This window comes from Arthrobotrys flagrans (genome assembly GCF_004000055.1).
Source record: "Arthrobotrys flagrans strain CBS H-5679 chromosome Unknown unitig_0, whole genome shotgun sequence".
Classification (NCBI taxonomy): domain Eukaryota; kingdom Fungi; phylum Ascomycota; class Orbiliomycetes; order Orbiliales; family Orbiliaceae; genus Arthrobotrys; species Arthrobotrys flagrans.
This window is the reverse complement of record NW_027137550.1, coordinates 7,365,730-7,387,149: the sequence shown is the minus strand read 5'-3', so window position 1 is coordinate 7,387,149 and position 21,420 is coordinate 7,365,730. Positions and strand designations below refer to the sequence as shown.

The 21,420-nt window shown below is 44.9% G+C and overlaps 5 protein-coding genes across 5 annotated transcripts; 1 reads left to right on the top strand and 4 right to left on the bottom strand.

Annotated features, from left to right (window-relative positions):
• Positions 1-3,495: 3,495 nt before the first annotated feature.
• Positions 3,496-5,274, bottom strand: DFL_005177 (uncharacterized protein; the record flags this gene model as incomplete). Its single annotated transcript, XM_067634397.1, has 1 exon — positions 3,496-5,274. One exon carries the CDS (start codon positions 5,272-5,274, stop codon positions 3,496-3,498), a length of 1,779 nt encoding a protein of 592 aa, XP_067492470.1.
• Positions 5,275-7,662: 2,388 nt separating this feature from the next.
• Positions 7,663-8,794, bottom strand: DFL_005176 (uncharacterized protein; the record flags this gene model as incomplete). The annotated part of the gene is made up of 4 exons (XM_067634396.1): positions 7,663-7,780; positions 7,858-8,173; positions 8,234-8,429; positions 8,522-8,794. 4 exons carry the CDS (start codon positions 8,792-8,794, stop codon positions 7,663-7,665), a joined length of 903 nt encoding a protein of 300 aa, XP_067492469.1.
• Positions 8,795-10,593: 1,799 nt separating this feature from the next.
• Positions 10,594-11,622, bottom strand: DFL_005175 (uncharacterized protein; the record flags this gene model as incomplete). Its single annotated transcript, XM_067634395.1, has 1 exon — positions 10,594-11,622. The coding sequence occupies one exon, from the start codon at positions 11,620-11,622 to the stop codon at positions 10,594-10,596; it is 1,029 nt and encodes a 342-aa protein (XP_067492468.1).
• Positions 11,623-13,456: 1,834 nt separating this feature from the next.
• Positions 13,457-16,599, top strand: DFL_005174 (uncharacterized protein; the record flags this gene model as incomplete). Its single annotated transcript, XM_067634394.1, has 2 exons — positions 13,457-13,765; positions 14,104-16,599. The coding sequence occupies 2 exons, from the start codon at positions 13,457-13,459 to the stop codon at positions 16,597-16,599; spliced, it is 2,805 nt and encodes a 934-aa protein (XP_067492467.1).
• A 2,115-nt stretch (positions 16,600-18,714) lies between these two features.
• On the bottom strand, positions 18,715-21,179 carry DFL_005173 (uncharacterized protein; the record flags this gene model as incomplete). Its single annotated transcript, XM_067634393.1, has 5 exons — positions 18,715-18,989; positions 19,035-19,992; positions 20,049-20,488; positions 20,565-20,709; positions 20,781-21,179. 5 exons carry the CDS (start codon positions 21,177-21,179, stop codon positions 18,715-18,717), a joined length of 2,217 nt encoding a protein of 738 aa, XP_067492466.1.
• Positions 21,180-21,420: the final 241 nt, after the last annotated feature.

Genomic DNA, 21,420 nt, shown 5'->3' with positions numbered 1-21,420 from the left:
ATAAATCACATGTCAAACGCTCAACAACGTATTCAAGAAGTATGTACATCCATAAATCTATTCTAGATATTCGGGTTTGTCTCCCAGCTGGCCAGGTCGAGCTTTGGGCCCTAGCTACATTAAGGTTCATTTCCTCTCTTTAGTTAATTTCCCAAGTTCTCTAACCGACTTATTATTCCTCTCTCTTTTATAGCTTGGGCTTTGGCAAATACCAAGATAGTCCGCTTGATCTAAGTTCGAGTGGTTTTTTATGTGCTTCAGAGGGACTTCGACCTCTAGAGCATTCAAAGTAAACAGGTCAACTAATTAGGGAAATTTATAAAGGCCTAGTTTCATCGAAAGCCTATATATCTATAGAGGCTCGAAAGAAACTGGGGGAATACTTACGTAGGTATATTTACAACATTAAATCCGGCTTCGAGCCCAAGATATGAAATGTACCTTAACTTCAATTAGCGTGCATCCGATGTTTTACTTTTTAGTGACACCTAGGTAAGTTAATTAGGCTAGAGGTGTACGAAATATTGCCGGGAATACTTTAACTACATTTGCAATTGCGCAACGGGCTCGTGCTATCCTAATGAGTACTTAAGTTGTATTGAAACTTCTCATAACTCTAGGCGTATAATGTATGTACTTCCTTATGTAATATGATCAAATCCCAAATCTCGAGAATATATGCATTCATTGAAGGCTATACATTATAGTTAAGTTTTCTTCCCTCAAAGATCCTAACCCTTACAGAAAGCAAGCAAAGTTCCCATGACACCATTGACTTCTTTGAGTATCTTCTTAACTTCATCCATCTCCTGCGTCAATTTACCAATTTTCTTTTCATATGCATACACCCTTCTGTCCAATGAATGATCTTTCTTTCCGCTGCTCTGGCGAGAAGCGAAATGGGACCTTGCTAAGTTCTGCAAAGCTTTAGATTCGTTAAGGATGTCCTTTGACTCTAGTGAGCAGCTTTATTTGGTAGATTGCCTTTGCTCTAAGGAAGACGTCACACTCCCGCCTGAGGTGGTCGTGGAGTTATCTACCTCCGGGATAGCTGAAACCTTGCTTATGTTCCTTCCAACCCTTTTCGGATTATTGTTGGCACAGTTGCTCCCTGGCCCGTGCATTAGGGCCGCAACTTGGTCATCTTCCGATATTTATGTGGTTTTAGTATGGGTATTGGTTTTGACTCTCTTTGGATGTCCTGTTTTCACTAGCGTACGACGCTTTCTTTGTGGAAGGCGGTCTTCATCATCGACCTCTGAGATCCCGCCGTTGGCTGTGTAGGTTTGATTCTTAGATCCAGTACTAATCGTGGCTTTCTTTTTCTTATTGGTAATACCAAAGACCCTGAACTCTGACCAATCAATTTCTAGCGAAGAAGATCGATAATTCGAAGGCAGCTTCTGTCGCGGTTGGCCACTGAGTGAAGTGCTTGGGTCTCTTAGTTGCAATTCCGCGTCGCTTTCTAACACCCTGGGAGCTGGCTCAAAGTAGGGAGCGAAGCAATGTTTAAGCTACTATGGTATTTCGTTTCCAATATGTTTGGTTGGTGTGAGGTGGGTGGTGTATTACTAGATGTAGTCTGCGGAACCTGACTCCTTAGAGTCGTAGGGTCTTCATCTTGATTTGGTCCTAGGATAGCACCACTCCCTAAGTTCGGAGAAAGGCTAGTGGAACCCAGTCCACTCTTTCTTACCCCTCTTTAACATCTCCTTATTGCTGCTTGGACATCCTTCCCTTAGATGCTAAAAATATCTTGTCGAATGGTTGGTATCCTGTTGAGATACTTGGGCTCGCCTCTCAGTCGCTCTAGTATCTCTTCATGGAGAACGTCGATTGAATTATCCATTCCGACGGTCAATAAACTTCCAACAGCTCCATAGCCGATTTTCTCAATATGTTGAGCCCAGACTCTATTCTTCGCTGTTTTTGTCGTTATGTGCTTTCTCTTTGCGGTGGCCCTCCAAACGGAGCGTATGCTAACCTGCTGGAGCATGTCCAGAGTTTCTTGATCTAATTTTTTCTCTATTTGGGTACTAAGGGAGAGTCTCTTGATTTCCGGGTCGAAAGGTTCGCCATGGCTGATTCCTGGCCTAGAACAATCGCCCCTGACATGGCACTATGAGGTTCTATAGGGCGGGCGATAGAAATAGAGGAGACTTTGAAGTATTAAGGTATATTTATTGAAGCTGATGTTGAAGGTCTAGGTTCGAAAAACGGTTTAAGTTGGTGACTGGGGCTAGGTAGCTAACGCAGTCTCAGGTAAAGGTAGTTGTGAATGTCCGTGTTATGTACACCTGGATTTGGATGCATGAGCTCGTGCAGAAGGTAACACAAGGCCAAAATCAATTGGCCCAGTTAGGCCGCACCACGACAATATTTCTTTGAAGGAAGAAAAGCAAACAAACGAAACAGGTTTGAATTCGTCCATGAAGGGAAACTTACAGATGCTAACTGGATGGGATAAAGTGAATTCGGTCAGTGGGCGAAAGTTGAAAGAATTCGCCCGGTTCGAGTCAAAAATTCACTGCTGTTAGACAACCGGCTCGATCGATCTAGATGTCTTATTACTTTCACTACACGGAAGACATATGTTGCCCGGCCATGGTTTTATATGATGCCTGAATTGTATAATACGAATACTGGCGTTGGAATGATGTATACTGTATAATATAATGTCGTGGCTTTGTCATTAAAAATTAATGCCGAGGTTTAATGTAGGTTTCCTTAAACCGGCTCTATGGAGTTTGTTTTGATCCTCATTCAATACAATATGCAATGGCATCCATATTTCTTAAAACTACGAGCTAGTTGACAATCGAAATGCTTTCGGAGGTCGGATCTGTTGGCTTTTTTCTCTCTAGACTATTATATCGATCCGTATTTTTTCCCCAATGATCCTCAAGGGTTGTGTTTTTGGCCTGTTGGATGTCGAATATTGATGCTCGCCGGACTAACAAATATTCTGCCAGTTTTGACGCATTTCTGCATAATAAAAGTGTAAATCTAGATGCGGCCTTGTGAATAGCCACCGTATCGTACTAAGGATTTAGGAAGTTATGAAAGGGGTCTCGACCCAGCTAACCACGCGAATGTCTTTCCAAACTGTTGGAAGGTAAGATGGCCTCTTTATGTTCCTATATACTTTAATCATTCGCACTAACTTTACTGTTGCATTGAAGATGATCTCACTCGACCCTAGCGTACGGATATGTGTCGTAAACAATCGAAAGAAACCCGGTCCAACATTGCCCCGACATTACAGCTATCAAAACATGGGACTTCTTTTTCAACTCTACAACTCTATAGCTCTCCTCTGTGATTTCCAAGAATTTTATTTTCAAGTACTATCATGTCGGTTAGATAAACGGCCATGGACTAGCAGAATGCCATATCAACAACACTACACCGAGAAGTTTCAAAATATCCAAATGAATAACGTTGAATGATATTTGTCTCGTGAACCAAACCCAATGATATCATGATATGAAGGTCTCACAAATCTTGCCCTTTACAAAATGCAAACAAAAGAGTTACTGCGCTCGTAAGCTCCTTCATAGATTCCCTAACTTCGCCCATCTCTTGAATTAATATATCCAGTTTTTCATCTTTTTTGAATTGATCTTCGGATATTTTTGCGACTTTCCTCTCTACATTTTTGTAGTGATCATAGTTATGTTTTGTCAAGTTTCGCAAGGCTTTGAATTCGGTAAGGATTTCTTGGGCCTTGATACCGGGTGAAAAATAGACCATATCGTCATCGGGTAAAGGACTAGGCGCTCTAGACACTCTGCTCGTTCGCTTTTGAACCGGGTGTTCTGGCGATGTACTGTGACTTTTTGGGGGGTTTTGATTTACGAGATCAGCCGTTCCGTTGTTTGTGCCACTGGCATCTTTAACTTTCATTTGACTTTGAGGCTCTTTAGTTGGATCCAGAGTTTGGGGAGTCGAAGAGATAGGCGCATTCACTTCGCTGGATTTTTGTTGATTGCCATTTGCATTTTTGTCTTCTCTTGTTTCACGCGTTTCTGCTGGACTCTTTTCTTTAACGGTGTTTTCCCTAGCACCCCCCTTCGTGGTTTCCGTAACCGTCTCTCTAGCAGTTCCTCTGAGTGCTTTTTTAACCATCTCTTGGTTTTTTTGGATTTCTTTGGCTCCCCAGAACTTCAATGGGGTGCATCTTTTTCTAGGTAGACGTGGAGGCTCATCTCCTTCTTCGTTAGTCTCATCACTATCAGTAACCTCACTGATACTTCTATTCCCATCTTCGCTTATCTCTTTCTCGCTTTCTTGATATTCATCCCCGCTACTGCTCTCACTGTTTTCTTCATTTTCTTCGCTTTCATCCGCGAGGTCGGAAACTATACGGCCGCCATCTTCATCGGATTCTGGTGACGACTCCAGGTCGGCTGAATAGTTCACATTTCTAAAATGACGGCCCTGGCGGAGTTTGCGGCGCTGAGTATCGGGCGGGGTGCTAAGTGGGCTTGATAGTTCTGGCATGTTTAGCCACGTCTCTCCCGGTGGTAAAGGGGCATTGAGATCTCTGTATTTTCTCTTTTTCGTTTTCGGAGGCTGGCCCGGCATAGTCGACTCAGATAGCAAGGGACTGACCGGACTTGCCATCAGTTTATCAAAATCCGGTTGAACCACGTTCTTCTCTGTGGCTTGAAGTATGGAAGTTTCAGTCTCTGTTGATGCAGTATCCGTTGTCGATTGTAGCCGTTCAAGGAACTGTTCAACATCCCTCCACTGAATACCGTGAACACTACTTTTAGTAACGGGTGAGAGATCGAAATACTTCGGCGGTGCCTTTAATGCCGCCCATAGTGTGCCCACAAGGATTTTAGTTGATGTGATCATTCCAATCCGAAACAAACTACCGATAGATTTGTAACCCTTGCATTCAAGATGCACGATCCATTCCGCTGGTTGTTCAACAACATGTGCCATAGTAGTCCCCGGACACCGTCTTACTCGAGATGTCGCCCAGATATGGCGGATCGTGACACGGCCAAGAGTCTCTAACATATTTTGATCTAATTTGAACTGGTTCTCGTTTATGGAGCATCTGGTTGGAAGATCTAGGGTGATAGACGAGGTAGATGCCATTTTATCCAGTGTGGTTTTGATTTTCGTATTGCTATCCCAAGGGTTTGGAGCAGCACCAAGATTTTGTAGGGCAGGCTTTGGAAGCTTAAGTTTGATGATCTTTCGAGGTCTTTGATGTCTTAATTGTTGGGTTCCTTGAACAATCTGTGCTAGAACTTCCATTATAGCATGGGTACGAGACCGGATGTCGGCCTGCATTGGCTTGAAACTGGAATTTGAGTCAATCGTCCTCTCGATGTAATCAGGGGCTTGAACTAAAGGAGAGCAGGAAACTAGAAGGCTTGAGCCCAGAAATCTGAAACATACCCAACTTCAGCCACCAACTTTGTAGCATAAATGGAATGCACGACTGTATTGACAGACCCGGTCTCAAAGCTGACCTCAACAACACAGAGTAGATCTATAGGCCGTCTAGAACTCCAAAATAGTGCCTGAATTAATAATCCTAGTGGCACGGATACTAGCTTTGGATATCCTTTGTCAGGATGTTGTGCCTTTGTTTGCAATATGTTAGGCCCTTTGCCGACATGTTGCATATCAAGTTGGCTGAGTGCTTCATATACTTTGGGGGGGGTGTTACACAACATATCTGCATATTTATATAGTTATATATCGACGGTCTAAAGTACATACCCCTCAATAAAATCTTCGCCACGGAAAGCCACTTCTAGGAAGAACCTCTTCCTCTTTTGCATCTTTTTGTAAAAGAAAAAAAAGGAAGACTCTTGGTAGATATCAAGGTCTCTTCATCGTGCTTTTTTTTCGCGCAGTGACACTTGGTAGAGCCTACCTCAGAAAACCACTCTTTCTTTAGCCTACTCGATATATTCGAATTCTGTGATCCCAAAGAATATCCTGCACAAGGTTTTTCTGAATATTCTCTAAAAAGATAGTCAGTGAACCTAAGGGCCATCGTTTTCTAAATTCGATCGCCCTTATTAGCAGATACTCAAACTAAGGCAAGAGCCATATGAATGAGTCTACAAACCTCAACGATAGCCTTCGCCCTCCCATATGCTTTTAAATACTTCTCCTTCACCACCTCCTCTGTATCCCCTCCCTCAACCCTTCAACGAAAGCGGGGGTATCAAAACCGGAAAACTGAATCCCCACTCCTCAAGCCTCCAATCATTCCATACGATAACTGACTTATCAGCCATTTCGTCCCCCTCCCTCAAAAACCACCAGCTGAAATCTCTTTCCATTAAACCATACCTACACCTACAAACCCTTGGTATTGTACAATATGTCTGGGTAGGATCGTCCTCCAGGCTCTCTTCCAAAATGAGAAAAGTGTTCCGTATTCTATCTTGACATTCCGCGTAAGGCCCGTCGCTACTTGTTCCTTGTGTGCTTTCGAACAGAAATTTCCAGCAGTCTTTCGGGCCTAACTCGCATATTAGCGACCACATCGACGTTTGATCGTAGTGTACTACTAGGTATGTATAAGCCCACGATCACTAAAAAGGCGAGAACGAAGGGACAAAAGATAACAAATCCAGGAAACAATAGCTCACCAAGTGGTACACTCCGTTCCCAAAGACCAATCCTGAACGCAAAATTTCTCCTCCTCCTACAAGTCTCCAAGTATTCGTCATCGGTTGCAATCCTCCCAAAAACCTCTTTCGCAGAATCCCTCAACCAAGGAATCAATGAATTCTTGAGAATCACAAACTCCCTAAACTCCAAAACTTCAATAAGACAACGCGTAAACATCGACATTATCTGTCTATCGTTCCATGAACCTCATACATAATTTTCGTAATCTGCCACGCGTTCTCGCAAGTCGACGGCGTATGTGTCTTATATAACGGAATATATCCAGAATTGATAAAATGCGGCACAAACTCTTGTTAATTCAGTCCGAGTCGGCGGAGGATTCGTGCTGATCTCCTCCGTGGCGATCGCGTGGTATTTCAACAAATCCGTACAAAACTTTTGGAGCTGTAAAATCTGGTCGTGCTCCACTACCTGCACGGCACCACAGCATTGCATTTTAAGTACAGCGTGTTAACGTCTTGATTCGATATTTCAGGTTCAAGATTGGTACCGAAAGACAAACTATTTTTACCATTATATGCTGCTTTGAAGTTTTTGGAATCGAGTTTTAGGGTAGGAATATTCTATATTTGGTAGCTTAACGGCCGCATCGCCCTGGCAGCGTGTTAATATCAAGATTCGATTGGCTATGTATGAAGGCTCTGTTATACAGCTAGCGCTAGCTGGTTTGCTATCCTCTCGAAACTCGCAAGGATACCATGGACAAAAGTATATAAAGAAAGGTTGATAGTCATATATCGTAACAACATGAAAAAAAGGCAAATAGGTATCGGGGTATCTAATACATTGAATTCCTGAAGATAGATGTTCGTAAATAAAATAAAAATGGATAACGAAACGAAAGCGTAAGAAAACGGTATCTCGACCAGGACAAGATAAATTGCAGTGATGCCGACCTTGAAAGGCGGCGGCAGCTCTGAAATCATATGAAATCATATCGCCAAGATTTATCACATGGCTCAATCATACCACCCCAATAAAATAACTTAACTAATGCATTGAAGTGCGGGTAATAGTCCTATTCGAAGAACCCTGAGGAACACGGAAGTGGTCCCACATTTGGTACAGTCTAACCGTCTGTCCGGGCGAGAACTCAGTCAAACACGGACTATCGAAAAGGAAACCCACACATTAGTTCTCAATCCTACTTAGAGTATATAAAAACTTCGAAAAGGTATAGCATACTCATCAGAATAATCCATATAGTTATGAATAGGATCCAACCCGGGATACTGATCTCCGCGACAAGTATCCCTTCCAACAGGACATCCACTGGCCGGCGACGCCTCGGCCGGTGTGTCATCGATTAGATCTCCACCACTGCATCCACCTTGGAAGGTATGGAAAAGGCCAAACCAATGGCCTACTTCGTGGGTAGCGGTTTTCCCTTCATTATAACCGGTTGAAGCGCCACCGGGAATGGATGAGAAGAGGACGTCGCAGCCGTCGAGGAAGAATTTGTCAGAGCCTTTGACGATGTCCTCTGGGAACGTGCAGTAGCCTAGGCTTATTGTTAGCTATCTATATTTAAGCTTGATATATACTAACGGCATTGACTTACCCAAAAGTCCACTCCTCAATGGTCGAATATAAATATTCAAGTCGGCATAGCCTCCTCTTCTTAGGGTCTTCTTCATGTTTAGTTCAGCAGTCGACCCTCTGCTAGCCATTGCCCACGCTTTATCTTCGGTGTGCGTTACGGTCCTAAGATCGAATGAAACACCAGTGGACGCATAGTTATCATTCAAAACATTGAACTAAATTCATATAGAAATCCGATTCGTTAATATCTACACCCCATGACTAAATTCACCGCACGTAAATGAAGAAGGCATTGAAAAATACACACCTGATTCTGAACATCTTCATCGGTAATATACCCCTGATCCCTAGTCTTATTTACATAAACGTTATGAATATGCAAAGGAATGACTTGAGATCTTGGAGCTGGATCTTCTTCGGCTGCTTTGGGGTTTGAGCCAGGTTTGAATTTGCTCATGGCTTTGAAAAGGATGGCCTTTTCAATGAGCTCGGTGGGTGGATTGTCGCTGCCGCATGTTCGACGGGATAGGCCTTCGGTGGCCAGAAGAAGGGTAGTGGCGAGGACCAAACGGAATTTCATTTTGTATATGTAGTGTATATATGCTATTAAACTAGGAGGCTTTCTAACTAGATATCTAATCGATGATATATAGCAAAGTATATCCGATCCCGAGACTGTGATTTCTAAAACTTCAAAGAAGAGGGGGGGTAGCTCTTCTTTTATGTCCAAAACCCCACCCTCAAGACTAAGATATCGATACTCCACCCCACATATATTAATCGAATTCACAATCAACATAGCAGTTATACTACAAACTTCACAATTCACCCGTCTACAAACCCGGTCTGAACACACAGAATAGTTTAGCGTGTCATGTGTCTCTATCTATGCGTCTGCCTAGAGAGATAGAAAACAGCAAAACTCCCATCGATATCGCTATCCCGTCTTTTTCTTGGTGTTCGTCACTAGTACCGTTCATAGAGGCGAGTTCTGGATACGAGATAAACTAGTACTATAGTATATTCTATTTCGAAAATTCTCGTCGTGAGTTATGTCTGTAAATACGATGTAGCTGTTTCCTCGTTCCACATTACACATATATTCTTGAACAGCCTAGGCGCCTCCCCCAAATCGAGGAATCAATTACGTGACTGTTTCGAACAAGGAGGATCCCTAAATACTACGGGAAGGGTTTGCGAAGGGGATAGTCGTATCGAAAGATCCCGAAATTTTGGTCTTGGCTATTAAGTAATAAAATAATCTTCTAGTTCATATCTACAGTCGATTCGTATCCGCAGGGGGGAATGAAATCATAAACTACTTTAACCGTCTCCGAATATCGGATCGAGCAGATCTGAGGAATTTCAATCTGAGAGATAGTGGTGATACCAAACTCTAGGCGACCATGTACCATTCCACAAGGATATTAGAACCATAGCTCAAGCGTTATCTATATATATGGTCGCGTGGGTATATATTAATTACTACCAAAAGGTCGCGTAGATATAGATGCCCCTCCCCTGCAGCCCTGTCAGCCAAGTTGGCGCCAAACTCGGCAAGATCGCATTCAGGAAGGAGATGTATAGAACTATCATCTAGTCCCGTGGCCAACGTTTTTCACCAGCTACTTTATCAAGAAGCTCCCAATGAAAAAACGGTAGATTGATATCTTATGTGCACTCCCTCCAACCTTCTTAATACTTATCCAGACCCTGTAGATCCTTTCGCCCGTTAGAGCTTCATACAAAGGGTTTAGGCGAACCATAAGGTAGTAATTCCTAAGCAAAGCAAAAGTTGTGCAATTGGTACATGTATACAACGGTAGCAATGAGAAATTGAGACAAACTTAACTTAATAGCCGCAAACTGTGGATGAATCTGATGCTTGTAATGATCTGCTGACCCAGCGGGCGGGTGAGAACACTACCTTGATGAGTTATAGATCGGTCTTAGGCACAGATTTTCACGCTGTTGGTGGGGTTTGTCCTTGTTGGATTGGTCGTAATTAGAAACTAAAGGTGTTGGTGCACTGCAGGTGTGGTCCTATGTTAGTGGCGAAGACGGTATGTCGCGATATCGGTGGGGTATATGCGATCAGATGTTAATAACAATATGCATATGCCAGTACATTAGAGAAAGTTTAATATCTTGAGGTTCCGGGTATTTTATAATCCCGTTGTCAGTTTGTCGAATCTTATGCGGGGCTAGGGGTGGAGTCTACGTAAGTATTTTCGACCATCATAACTGATATGTATTAAATATCGCTAAATTTAACCATCTTGAAATGCTGGATAACTTTTGATGGGTATCATCTATGCTGTCCCCAAAAATACTAATGTACATACACTCTAAGGCGTCTACAGCGGCGAGACGACAAAGCTAGCTCGAAGTCGAGCTAGCCTTCTTCTTCTTCTTCGAACCGTCCTTGGCTTTCCTATCCGATTTCGTTTCTTTTTTCTTTGCATCGGATTTCGTCTCTTCAGGGTCCTTTTTAGCCTTCTTTTTGTCTTTCTGTTCCTCTTTCTTTTCTGTTGCAACCTCCTCCTCGACGGACGCTTCATCTTGCGACATATCAACTCCGGAGTCTGACTGGACATGTCTCTCTTCTTCTTCATCGTCTTCTTCTTCATCTAAAGAGGCAGAAGATGGTTCTACACTTTTGGCCGCTCTTTTGGCCTCCTTCTTTGCCTTCTTTTCAGCCTTTAACTTTCGTTTCTCCTCCTTTGCAGCCCTTCTCTCGGTTCTTAACCTTCGTCGCTCGGTCTTTGCGGCTCTACGTTCCGCCCGTAGTTGTTTTCTCTCCGCTTTCAATGCTTTTCGCTCCGACTTTGAGAGTGATGACGTATTATTATCATCGTCATCATCATTATCCCGCTTCCTCTTCTTACTCGGTCTGGAATTCTCCAATATCGTAGTCTCGGTCTGGGCGACCGTTGTTGTGGTAGTAGTAGTCGTAGAAATCGACGTAATCGTCCCTTCCAACCCTTGCCCACGTACAAAATACCGATACAAAGGCGCTTTACTGTGCTCCACCTTATTCTCTCCTCCTTTCTTTGCTCCTTCACCCAAAACTGTCCCACCAAACCCTCTTCCACCACCCAATTCCGCAAAAAGGTTCATGTTGTCCACCACATTTTTCTTTTCCTGCGGTATCGCAGTGGTATCCTTGTTCACATCTAGTTTTTTCAAACTGACATCAAACGCCTTTTCCCACCAGAGGTCGGCATGATTGAGATTTGACTGCTTACGACCGACGCCGAGGGTGTTGTTTTTGGTGGAGGTGAGGATACGTTTTGTGAGACGTTGGGAGGAAGGACAGGTGCTTGTGGAGGGAGCGTGAGAGAGAGGATTACCGAGGGAGGTGCCGGGGGTCCAGCCAAAGGATTGAAGGTAGGATTGGGCATTCATTTCGAGTATATGAAGGAAAAAACAACCAGGCGGTCGGAAAATTGAAAATTCTATATCATGGTCTGGCCAGGTCCGAGGAAGCGACCGTGACAAAATGACTGTATCGCTCGTGAAGAGAAAGTCGAACCGGGAAAAAAAATGTGTGTCTGAAGTTGATTGCTTGTGCGACACTAAAAAATGCTCGCCAGACTTTTTTTTTTTTTTTTTTTTTCCTATTTTGGAAACGCCAATATCGTTGCTTTTTTGAGAGACAACGCGCGCCAGCACACTCGGAACTAAGCAAACTGGAACGGGAAAAGTCACGACTTTTGATCAGGGGCTCTTGCATACTTAGGCTTAGATACGGGTAGATACCTATACATCATTTCAGGTTTGAAATCTTGTCAAGGGTCTTCGCAATCTGACTTGTTGGTAGAATCGGTAGTTCTACGTATTATATCGTATTTTCCAACAAACTTGAAAGTGTGCCACACCGGACTGTAGATAGTTTGGTGGACATACATTACCTAAGTACCTACATACTAGAGTATGCATATGCATACATACTACAGATACATAGTAGGCACATCTCCATTCTACAGCGCGCCAAGTCTTTGATGCGGCTGGCTAAGTACTTAAGTGGGCCAGAGGTGCGCCTGTGGCCTTTTTAAACTGTCATTAGCCCTTGCTTGTTTTGCAAATCTGGTACGAAAGAACGTCAGTCGACTAATTAATTAGCTGACCTGACACAGGCCTCAAATCAAAGGAAATTTTACTTGGTCGTAAACTAGTATCTATTGAGCGGTGGGCTGCCCCCTTCCTTGCTTAAAACCTAAATCCCTTCCTTTCGATCCATTCTCTACTTTTAATTTCATTCCAATACCCACTTGAGGACTTAAACTACGTACTGCTATATATATTCGACTTGACGCCGACGATTACTTATACTTACCTAGCAGGCTTACTTACAGACCTATATAGACTGGCTGACCCGCACGGTAATTACCACAGGTTCGTTACTTACTTTCCTTACATCATTTACATCTGACTGTCTTCCATGCATTGCATAAACCGGCCTTTGCGCCTGCTCGCTTGAAGCATCCCAACACAGGAAACCCAGCCAACCCAGAACAATTAGAAACTCTCGAAAAGTCTGACGCTAAGCTTGGGAATGAACCTGAAGGTGTCTATTACGACACCACAATTAGCTGCTCAACCTATCTAACTGTGTCCTTTCTCTCTCTAACCAATACTAATACTAACCCTGAAACACCGATAACCTTCTTCCTCTTCCCTTTTTCCGCCCTTTTTCTTCTTTTCCCTCCGCTTTCGCCTTTTTTCATTCTCTCGATCCCCTCTAGTTACTATCCTCTAGTTATCCCTCTCCATTTCCCTGTCTGGCCGTCTAGCCTGTTTACCCGCCTTGTATTCCCGTGCTGTGTTGGTCGGCATCCCCCCAAGAAAAATTTAAAACTTGCTATTTTACTTTACCTACTTAAGTACACTTGACTTGCTTGCTTACATACTTACTTACCCAACTTTAGTCGCTTTTGCCCTTCTTAACATTTGCTTTTACTTTTATCCTGTGCGACTAATTTTACTTATTTACTTTTATCTCGCTCCGCCTACATTTTCATTTTACTCTTTTTCCCTCTTCTTTTTTTACTTTCCTTCCAACTCGATCGCTTGTTTTCTTTCATTTCCAGCGAAAACCACGGACATGTTTAACTAAGTGAGATCTCCTTCGCCACGTTTTTCTCGTCTTGTATACCCTCATCCCTACGATTTGTAGTCCCGTATACTATATCCATCCTTTTTTTTTCTTTTTTTTCTGACCTGTGATCCCCACATGACCATGGCCACCCCCTCGGAAGCCCGAGTCTTCCTTGGCCCCGGTGGGCGCGATAGTCTCCCCCACGATCAACCAGATACTATATCTTTCTACTTCCCCTTTGCAGTTTCCGATGCCATACTTATTTTTACCAACATTGTTGTCCCTGGCCCGGATCCATTTTCTGTCAGCGAAGAGAGCCGGCGGGAAGTCTTTTGGCCACTTATCAAGAGAATTACGAATTACCCCAAAGCGGTAGATCCGGTTCTGGCGAATGGGAGTATGGAAATTGGAGACCAAGTGGAGGCTTTGATGGGGAGTCTTGATAATGCTGTAAGTCATTTTCATACTTATTTTCACTACCAATTATCTTTATATCATAATCGCCTTCCCTCCCTTTCTTGCCATACTTTATATCTTATGCATACACCCACTTTATGCATTCGCTTTTGCATCTATTTCGTACTCGTCTTTCGTGCAAAACAACAAGAGAAAGAAAGGAAGAAAGAAGTAAATTCTAACAACTATCCAATCCACGTGATACCTTTTAATATTGTCTTCCATCCAAATCCAGACCCATAAATTGGCCCTTGCATGCATTGGATACTTCCTTAATTAATACAGTCCTGATGCTGATACTCTGTAATTATTCCGCCCGCCGATAACTATAGTTTAACAGCGGTGTAAAGAACATCTACATCAACTGCGCTGGCACTCTCGTCGGCGTTTCTGCTAGTCTTATGCATCAGTTCCTAGAACTGTCAGAGAAAGTGTTCCATCTTTGGAAGAATCGGAATGATGCCGCACGGCCTGGTGAACCCAGCAGTCAAAGGGATATAAACACTGTCCCTTCTTCTTCCTCAGCTCAAACTCAGCCTGAAAAAACTTCTTCCTCTACTCCAACTCCTCAAACCTCTCAACTAACTCCCAAGCCTCGTCCATCGACCTCACTTTCAGAATCAAAACCAGCCTTCCCTTCATCAACAGCAGAGCTAGATAGTTGTCCCGTTCATTCAGCTTCTGCAGCTTCAGGTATGGCTTCTTCTTCTAACAATGGCAACGGGAGCCAGGAGTCCCGTGAGCGCCTCTCTCCGTTTGTTGGAGCTGGTGGAGATCCGGAGACTCCAGCTGCCGGTCAAGCTCTCATCGATGAACATACCCTCCAACAGCAATTACTGGCATCTCACGCTCAGACACTTGCTGCACAGTCTCAGCAGTCTCAGCACCAGCTATCACAGACTGATCCTTTGTACCAGTCGGCTACCTCCCAATGGCTTTCTAGTGGTGCCGGGAAAGTTCCCATCTCTGAGATCTGGCGAGCAACCATCTACAGGTTGTACAGCGAGCAGAATGAATCACTAACCAAGTATCGTCGCCCGAACTGGTTGTTTCATCTCGAGTCTCACCAGGTCCGAACCATCGAGGACCTTGGTGGCTGGCGAGAAGATGACGAGTCTACTCGCCAATTGGCCAACAACCTGATCACAAAGCTTCAGGAGACTGGCTACGGAACCAAGGGCCTTCAGAGCCGATTGAAGGCCATCACCACCGCCGACATCAGAGATGCCATTCTCAATGTCGAAAGGGGCGGACTTGAGAAGTACAAACCCGGCCCGACTCTCGGCAAGAGAGTCACTCCCATCAAGTGGTCACACGTCAATCCTACTGAAGTACCTGGTCAGGGTGTCATGATGATGGACACTGACTCCCCGACGAACACTCCTGGCCCTCAGCGGCCAACTGGGGGCACTCCAGAGTTCGCCGGCACGGCCAACGAGGAGAACAGCCTCAAGCGCAGCACAGATTCCCCGGCGCACCCCATTCGCATCAAGAGGAAGCGTACCTCTTCGCCTAACCGTGAGAGCCTCACGCTCGTCATGCCACCTGACATGGTAGATGATAAGGAAGCCCATCACAGTGCTCGCAAGGCTCTCACCGCTCCCGCACCAGTGGCTCCCATGATGAAACCTGATGCAACGCCACAGACTGGATTTACTCCGATTAATATCAATAGATCCATCGTTCCGGCGGCCAGCTCGGTTTCAACCCCAGCACCTATTGCTCCGGCTCCCATTGCCCCAGCCCCAGTTGCTCCAGTTGCCACCGGCACGGCAACTCCAACCCCAATTCCTGTTCATCATCGCATGGACACTACCACCACTCCAGCTAGCCTCGCTACCCCTTCATCAGCAGCCAGGCTTATGGACATCAGGGCATATGCTGAGGCCACCCAAAGGCCCGCAACCCCATCCTCGACTATCGACCTGGAATCCGAGCAGGATGATGACTGCGACGCTAGCATGATGGATGAACTTGTTTACAAGCGTCTGCAGTACCTTAAGCGTGGCTTGGAGTCCCTCCGACAAGACCTCGCCGAATCCAAGCAGTCTCAAGCCGACAATGCCTCTATCGTCGAGAAGGCTGCCAAAGAAGTCTTCGATGGTTTTACCAGAGATTTTCATGAAGACTACCGCAGGGTTAGGAACTTATCCAAAGAAAACAAGGAGCGTTTCGATAAGTTGGAGGCTAAATTAGGCTCCGCTGGAAATGTCATCAACACTCAGGAGGAGTGGGAGAAACTCAAGTCAAAGTTGACCGAAGACGTCAAAGACTTGGTGAGCGCCAAGATGACGGAACGCGACAACAACCTAGCTAAACGCATGGATGTCATTAATACTGAAATCGCACAACGACTCGAACTTATCAATGAACAAGAAAAGCGTTCAAATGATGAAGCTGAGCTTGAACAGCGTTTCGCTAAGTTGGAAGAGAAACTCTCTACGCTCGACAGCGACATCAATGCACGTTTCCAAATGCTAGAGAACCCAACTCCCGCCCCCGTCATCGCCACATCTACCCGTCGTGCAACTCGTAATTCCGTTTCAGCCCCGACACCACCTGTTGCCGTTCTTACCACGGAGACTAGGCTTCGCCTTGATAAGATTGAGGCACGCATTGAGAAGATGGAAGCGCAACAACGCAAGGCCACCAACAACAATGCTGCTAACAATCCTGCTGACTCGGAAAGAATAGCTGCTCTCGAAGACAAGCACAAGGCTCTAGAAGGTAATCTCAACCAGGTCATGGAGGCTGTGAGCGGCTTGCTCATCCAAGTCATGAAGGAGAAACGTGGTAGTGTTAGTGTCTTCGATGACAAGAAAACTTAAAAGTGCTTAAGTGGCATTAGTGATGGGGATTATCCAACTTATGCAAGCTGCACACAAACTTCTTCAAGGATATTTTCGGGATAGATATATGGAGACTTTTCTCAAAACCCATTTTTCTCTTTTGTAATTTCTATTTTTTCGCAACGACTTTCATTCCTTAGGCGGACTGTGGCGTTTCTGGCGTGATGATTTTGGGCTTCGAATTTTCTTGCTTGCGGCTTTTCATGTTGCTTCTACCTCCTTATTCACAACAACGTGCATGTATTGTCTCTATTAGCCTACTTGTTCGTACTTCTTCTATTCTTCTTTTTCTTTATTTTTCTCACTTTGCAAGGGTTTTCCATCCGCCGCACGCCTCTCCTTTGTTTCTGCCCAAAAGATGATTGTTCTTTTTCCGCTCCCATCTTTCTTCGTCTCTGACTTTCGATCTCCCGTGTTGTGGAGAGCGAATGTTGATTTCGAGACTTCTTATAATCAGTTTTCATCACTTTTCGAATGTATCATTCTTGTAATTCGAATGAGGGGACATATGCGGCCAGCACTCAAGCTTTCAACACGGGTTTCCTTTTTTATTCTTAATACAGTACAATACTGCAGATCAAGTTCACGGTTCCATGAGACATCGAGACGAGTGCTTTCCCTTGTAAGCCCGCCCTCGTATACGTCAGCATTAATTTAAGTATCCTGTAACATTATGCATGCAGTTTGTGATATAATGATGCTTAGCGATATAGGTACACAAACCACTAAGTGTATATTTCGCCACGTCGACGATGCCTATTCAAACCTGCGACCTATAGCCTCTAGCTTGCGCTACCGGATCTTTTTGTATACATACATACAACCCTTGCAATTGTATCACCATCACCCCCGCTGTTTTTCTCCCGTGCTCGGATTGTATTATAAATTTCAAATCAAGAGCTATACGTTATATCTTCAAAGATAATCGAGCGACCAGGCTTTTTCTTTATGTATCGCCACATCTATATAACGGACTCCATGGATCCAAAGATCAAACATCGACCCCAAGCTCAAGTCTCCCTTACTATCCAAATTTCTGGCCTAAAATCGAAGCTACTCTAGCTAAAAGCATTAATGCCCCCGCCAGACGAACCGAACACTTTATTAGCTTTGTTTCAACCAGCAACGCTACAACAGCCCAGCTTAGTGATACCTATATAAGCTATAAACCCCTCTCCCGCCCCGCCCCGTATTTGGTTGACGCCGTATTATATTAGGTTACACAAATATCACTACGACGGCGGCCAAATTAATGCTAACGTTACCCGTATACCCTGGAGTATATTCTACCCTTCCGCACCCACGGTAAAAACTATCAAAGGTATACATTTACTTAGCACATGGCTGTGGTAGTTTAGTTCTGCATCCTGGGTAGGCTTTATACCAGCAGCTAGCTTAAGTTACGTAGATATACCTACCTAGTTATCTAGATGTATTCCCTGCTAACAAGGGGAAGTGAAAGGGAGGGAGAGCGCAAGGTTACTTTGTAGTATATAAAAAGCTATGATACATACCGCTTAGCTTCTATCTACAAACCAAATTCATCACACTCACCCATCCTCAAAATGATTTTGTTTCTTTTCTGGCTACATCTGTGTCTATAGCTAGGGCTGGATTCGCGGCTAGTCTAGGGCACAATATTAATCTTATTTACATTGCATACATTTAATCCACAGCATATCTATGCCGTGAAACTGGTCTTGAGGCTCGCTGTGAAGAAAGAAGGGAGGATATTTAAAATGCATTAAAGAGAGGGAGAGTCTGTTGGGAAAAAGAATAAAAAGGTTACTTGAACAAGATTAAAAACATGCACACCGATAACGCCGTTTCCTGGTCGTCGCCGATAGTCAATTGTAACAACGTCGCATGCGCATAAAACGTTAGAACGAAGTTGAGTAAAATATATTTTTAAAAAAATTTTTAAAAAAAAAGAAAAGGAGAGGGAGAAGAAGGACAAAGGAAGAGAATTAAGCAGGAAGATACCTAACGAGGGCTACATCGTTTCATTCAGGACATAATGTCAGAGGAGAAAAAAAGGTTGTAGGCTTGGCTGTAAATATAAGAAAAAAGTATGATGCGTTAGAGGAGGTTAGATCAACAAGGTCGTCGTGTCGAAATATCTTCTCTTTTCAGCATCAGATCTAATTGACCATAGGCTCCAAGGTCATCGTCTTCACTCAAATATCCATCCAAAAAATTAGGATCAGGAATGGTAGCATCTGAACCAAAATCCGAATCATACTGTATGTCCTCAATCGTCTCGTCTGGATCAACCACGGCTCCAGAGCCGCTGGCTGCGTCCTCAAGATGATTCACCCGTTCACGTTTCTTCCTAACCCAGTTGTCGAACCAATTCGCCATCTGAGATTCTACATGGATCCGTTGAGATTCCGACATCTAGTCGTCTTCCATACTCTCTCCAGCAGCCTCCTTCGCCTCCAGTCCCTTCATGATATCTTCATCAAATATCGTTTTATCGGGGATCCGGGTAACGTCCTTATCGAAGACGGGTCCAACAGTATCCTTCCATTTCCTTCGCCGTTCCATCAAAGTCTTCGCCATATCTCCAATACCAGGGCGCGCAGTTTGTGCCGCATTGGCATTGTGATGCGCAAAGGGCTTCTTCTTTTTAGCTTTCATCCCTCGAGTTCGTTTCAAATACGCCTGATCAACTTGCTTATCCAAGTCATCGAGGATAGTCGCATATTCCTGATAAGCAAGTTGCTCTCCGAGTAGCTCCGCAAGTCGCGTTTTGCGAGCCCCGTTTCGAATCGAAACAGTCCGCAGCTCAGCTTGAAGCTCTCGGAGACGTGCTGAAACCTCGTCATCTTGCTTGTCTGCGAAATGGAAGGTGTCAGATGGGCCCACCATTCCCATATAAATCATCTCCTGCCTGATACGCTCTTCTAGTGACGAGAACTCTGGTCTGTTGGCGGATATCTTCCAGTCCTTAGATGAAACAATACCCTCGGGTAAATTGAGTGATGTAGCGGCGACAGGGCGGAGAGTTGCACCTCTTGGTTCATCTCCACCGGCGCCGTTCGTCAAACCATTCATCCCTGAAGTAGACTCTGCGTTCTCCATGATCACATCTAGGCCACCAGATGCTCCATTAACGAGACCTGCGCCGCCTGCGACAGTAGGCTCGTCGAGGTCCTCAACGACAAGGCCTGACATAACTCGAGAAAGCAAGGGCCCCAGAGAAATCGTGTTCTTCGCCAGGATTTCATCTCTGAGGTCGTCTGGCTTGCCGAGAGCAATGTGTTCTTGACCTGTCGACGTAGGCTCGTATGGCGTCCCGTCCTCCTCGGACCACACATCCTTATATGGCCGTCCAAGGGCCGGGATAAGATACGGACTAATCCTATCACCCTACAATCTAAGTTAGCAACCCGTCCAAAGAAGGCGGCAGGCAACCGATAACGTACCCTCTCTCTCAGAAATGCCAAATCCTCTTCCGTATAGAGCCTAAAGTAAGGCTCAATATATGAAGCAAACGTATTCATAGCAATCTGGGAGTTCGGCTTGGCTCTACTAAAATCCTCGTCCGGTGGATCTCCGGGTATCAAGTCCGAGATATCTATCATAGGATACTGGGCAACAGAGAATATCTTTCGCTTCTCGTCAACCGTCGTCTCTGGGTAGACAGTTCCGATTTCATAATCAGCGGGGTCATTGGATAGTTCCTCGGCAATAAGAAGAGTAGCCATCGGAGGAGGTTGCTCATCGTCTTCAGAACCTGGTTGATCATCTTCAGCAGCTTCTCTCTTAGGTGATTTTGCTGGTTGTTCATCCATCTCGTCAACTTCAAGTGAGGCGGATGCTTTCCGTTTCTTAGTATTTGTAGCTCGGCCTTCATCTGCCTCCTCTGTTCACATATTTATTTTAGTAATTGAGGGTTTGGAGGCAGAAGAGCGAGCGGGTTTACGAGGGGGGAAACAAACCCTTAATGTGCGCAGTAGAAGGATTTTGCGAGGTCGTACTGTGGGCGCCCAATGCATGAGGACGGTGATGGTTACTCTCCGAACTCATCGCCCTATCCTTCTTCTTCTTTTTATCCTCCTTCTCAAACTTGACACCTTCATTCTTCTAACAATCAATCCATCAGCATACCATCCTTCACACACGCAATTCCGAACAAGGAAAATATATTCCCATACCTTCTCCTCCTCCTCCCTCGCAACCTTCTCCAACTTCAACTCCAACTTCATAATCTTCCTATCCACATTCGACTTCCTTTTATCCGCCTGCTCCCTCAAATCCGTCAAGTCCCTCAACAGCTGATCCAGAGACGATATCGCCGGTACGAACTGCGACGGTTGTGCACTGCTGGTATACGAATCCGCAGAAACCAAGAACTGCTGGAAGACATTCGCATATGTCGCCGGATCCGCGTCCTCCTTTCTATCGGCTGCGAGCTGCTGCTCAGACACGGAAGAGCTGTGATCATTCATCGAGGCTGGAGTCGTGTTACGGCTGCGACTACGACCGCGATTAGAAGTACTTGAGCTGCCGCCACCTCGAGATTTGCCTTTGCCCTTGCCGGCCTGGGGTGGCATGGCAGGCCACTTCTTGAGCGCGTGCTCGTGCCGAGGAAAGTAAATGTGGGATAAAGGGTAAGGAAAGGTCAAGGGGCAAAAGGAATGAAGCAGTTTTCCTGGGTGGAACGGGAAGTTATTATCGGCGCGACTGGTTAAGGCGCGACGACGGCGGTGGGATGTTGGATCTTGCCAGGAAGGTATAGTTGCGAGCGCAGGGCTTCTACGGAATGGGCAGTCTGCAGGAGAGAGCTATGTCGCC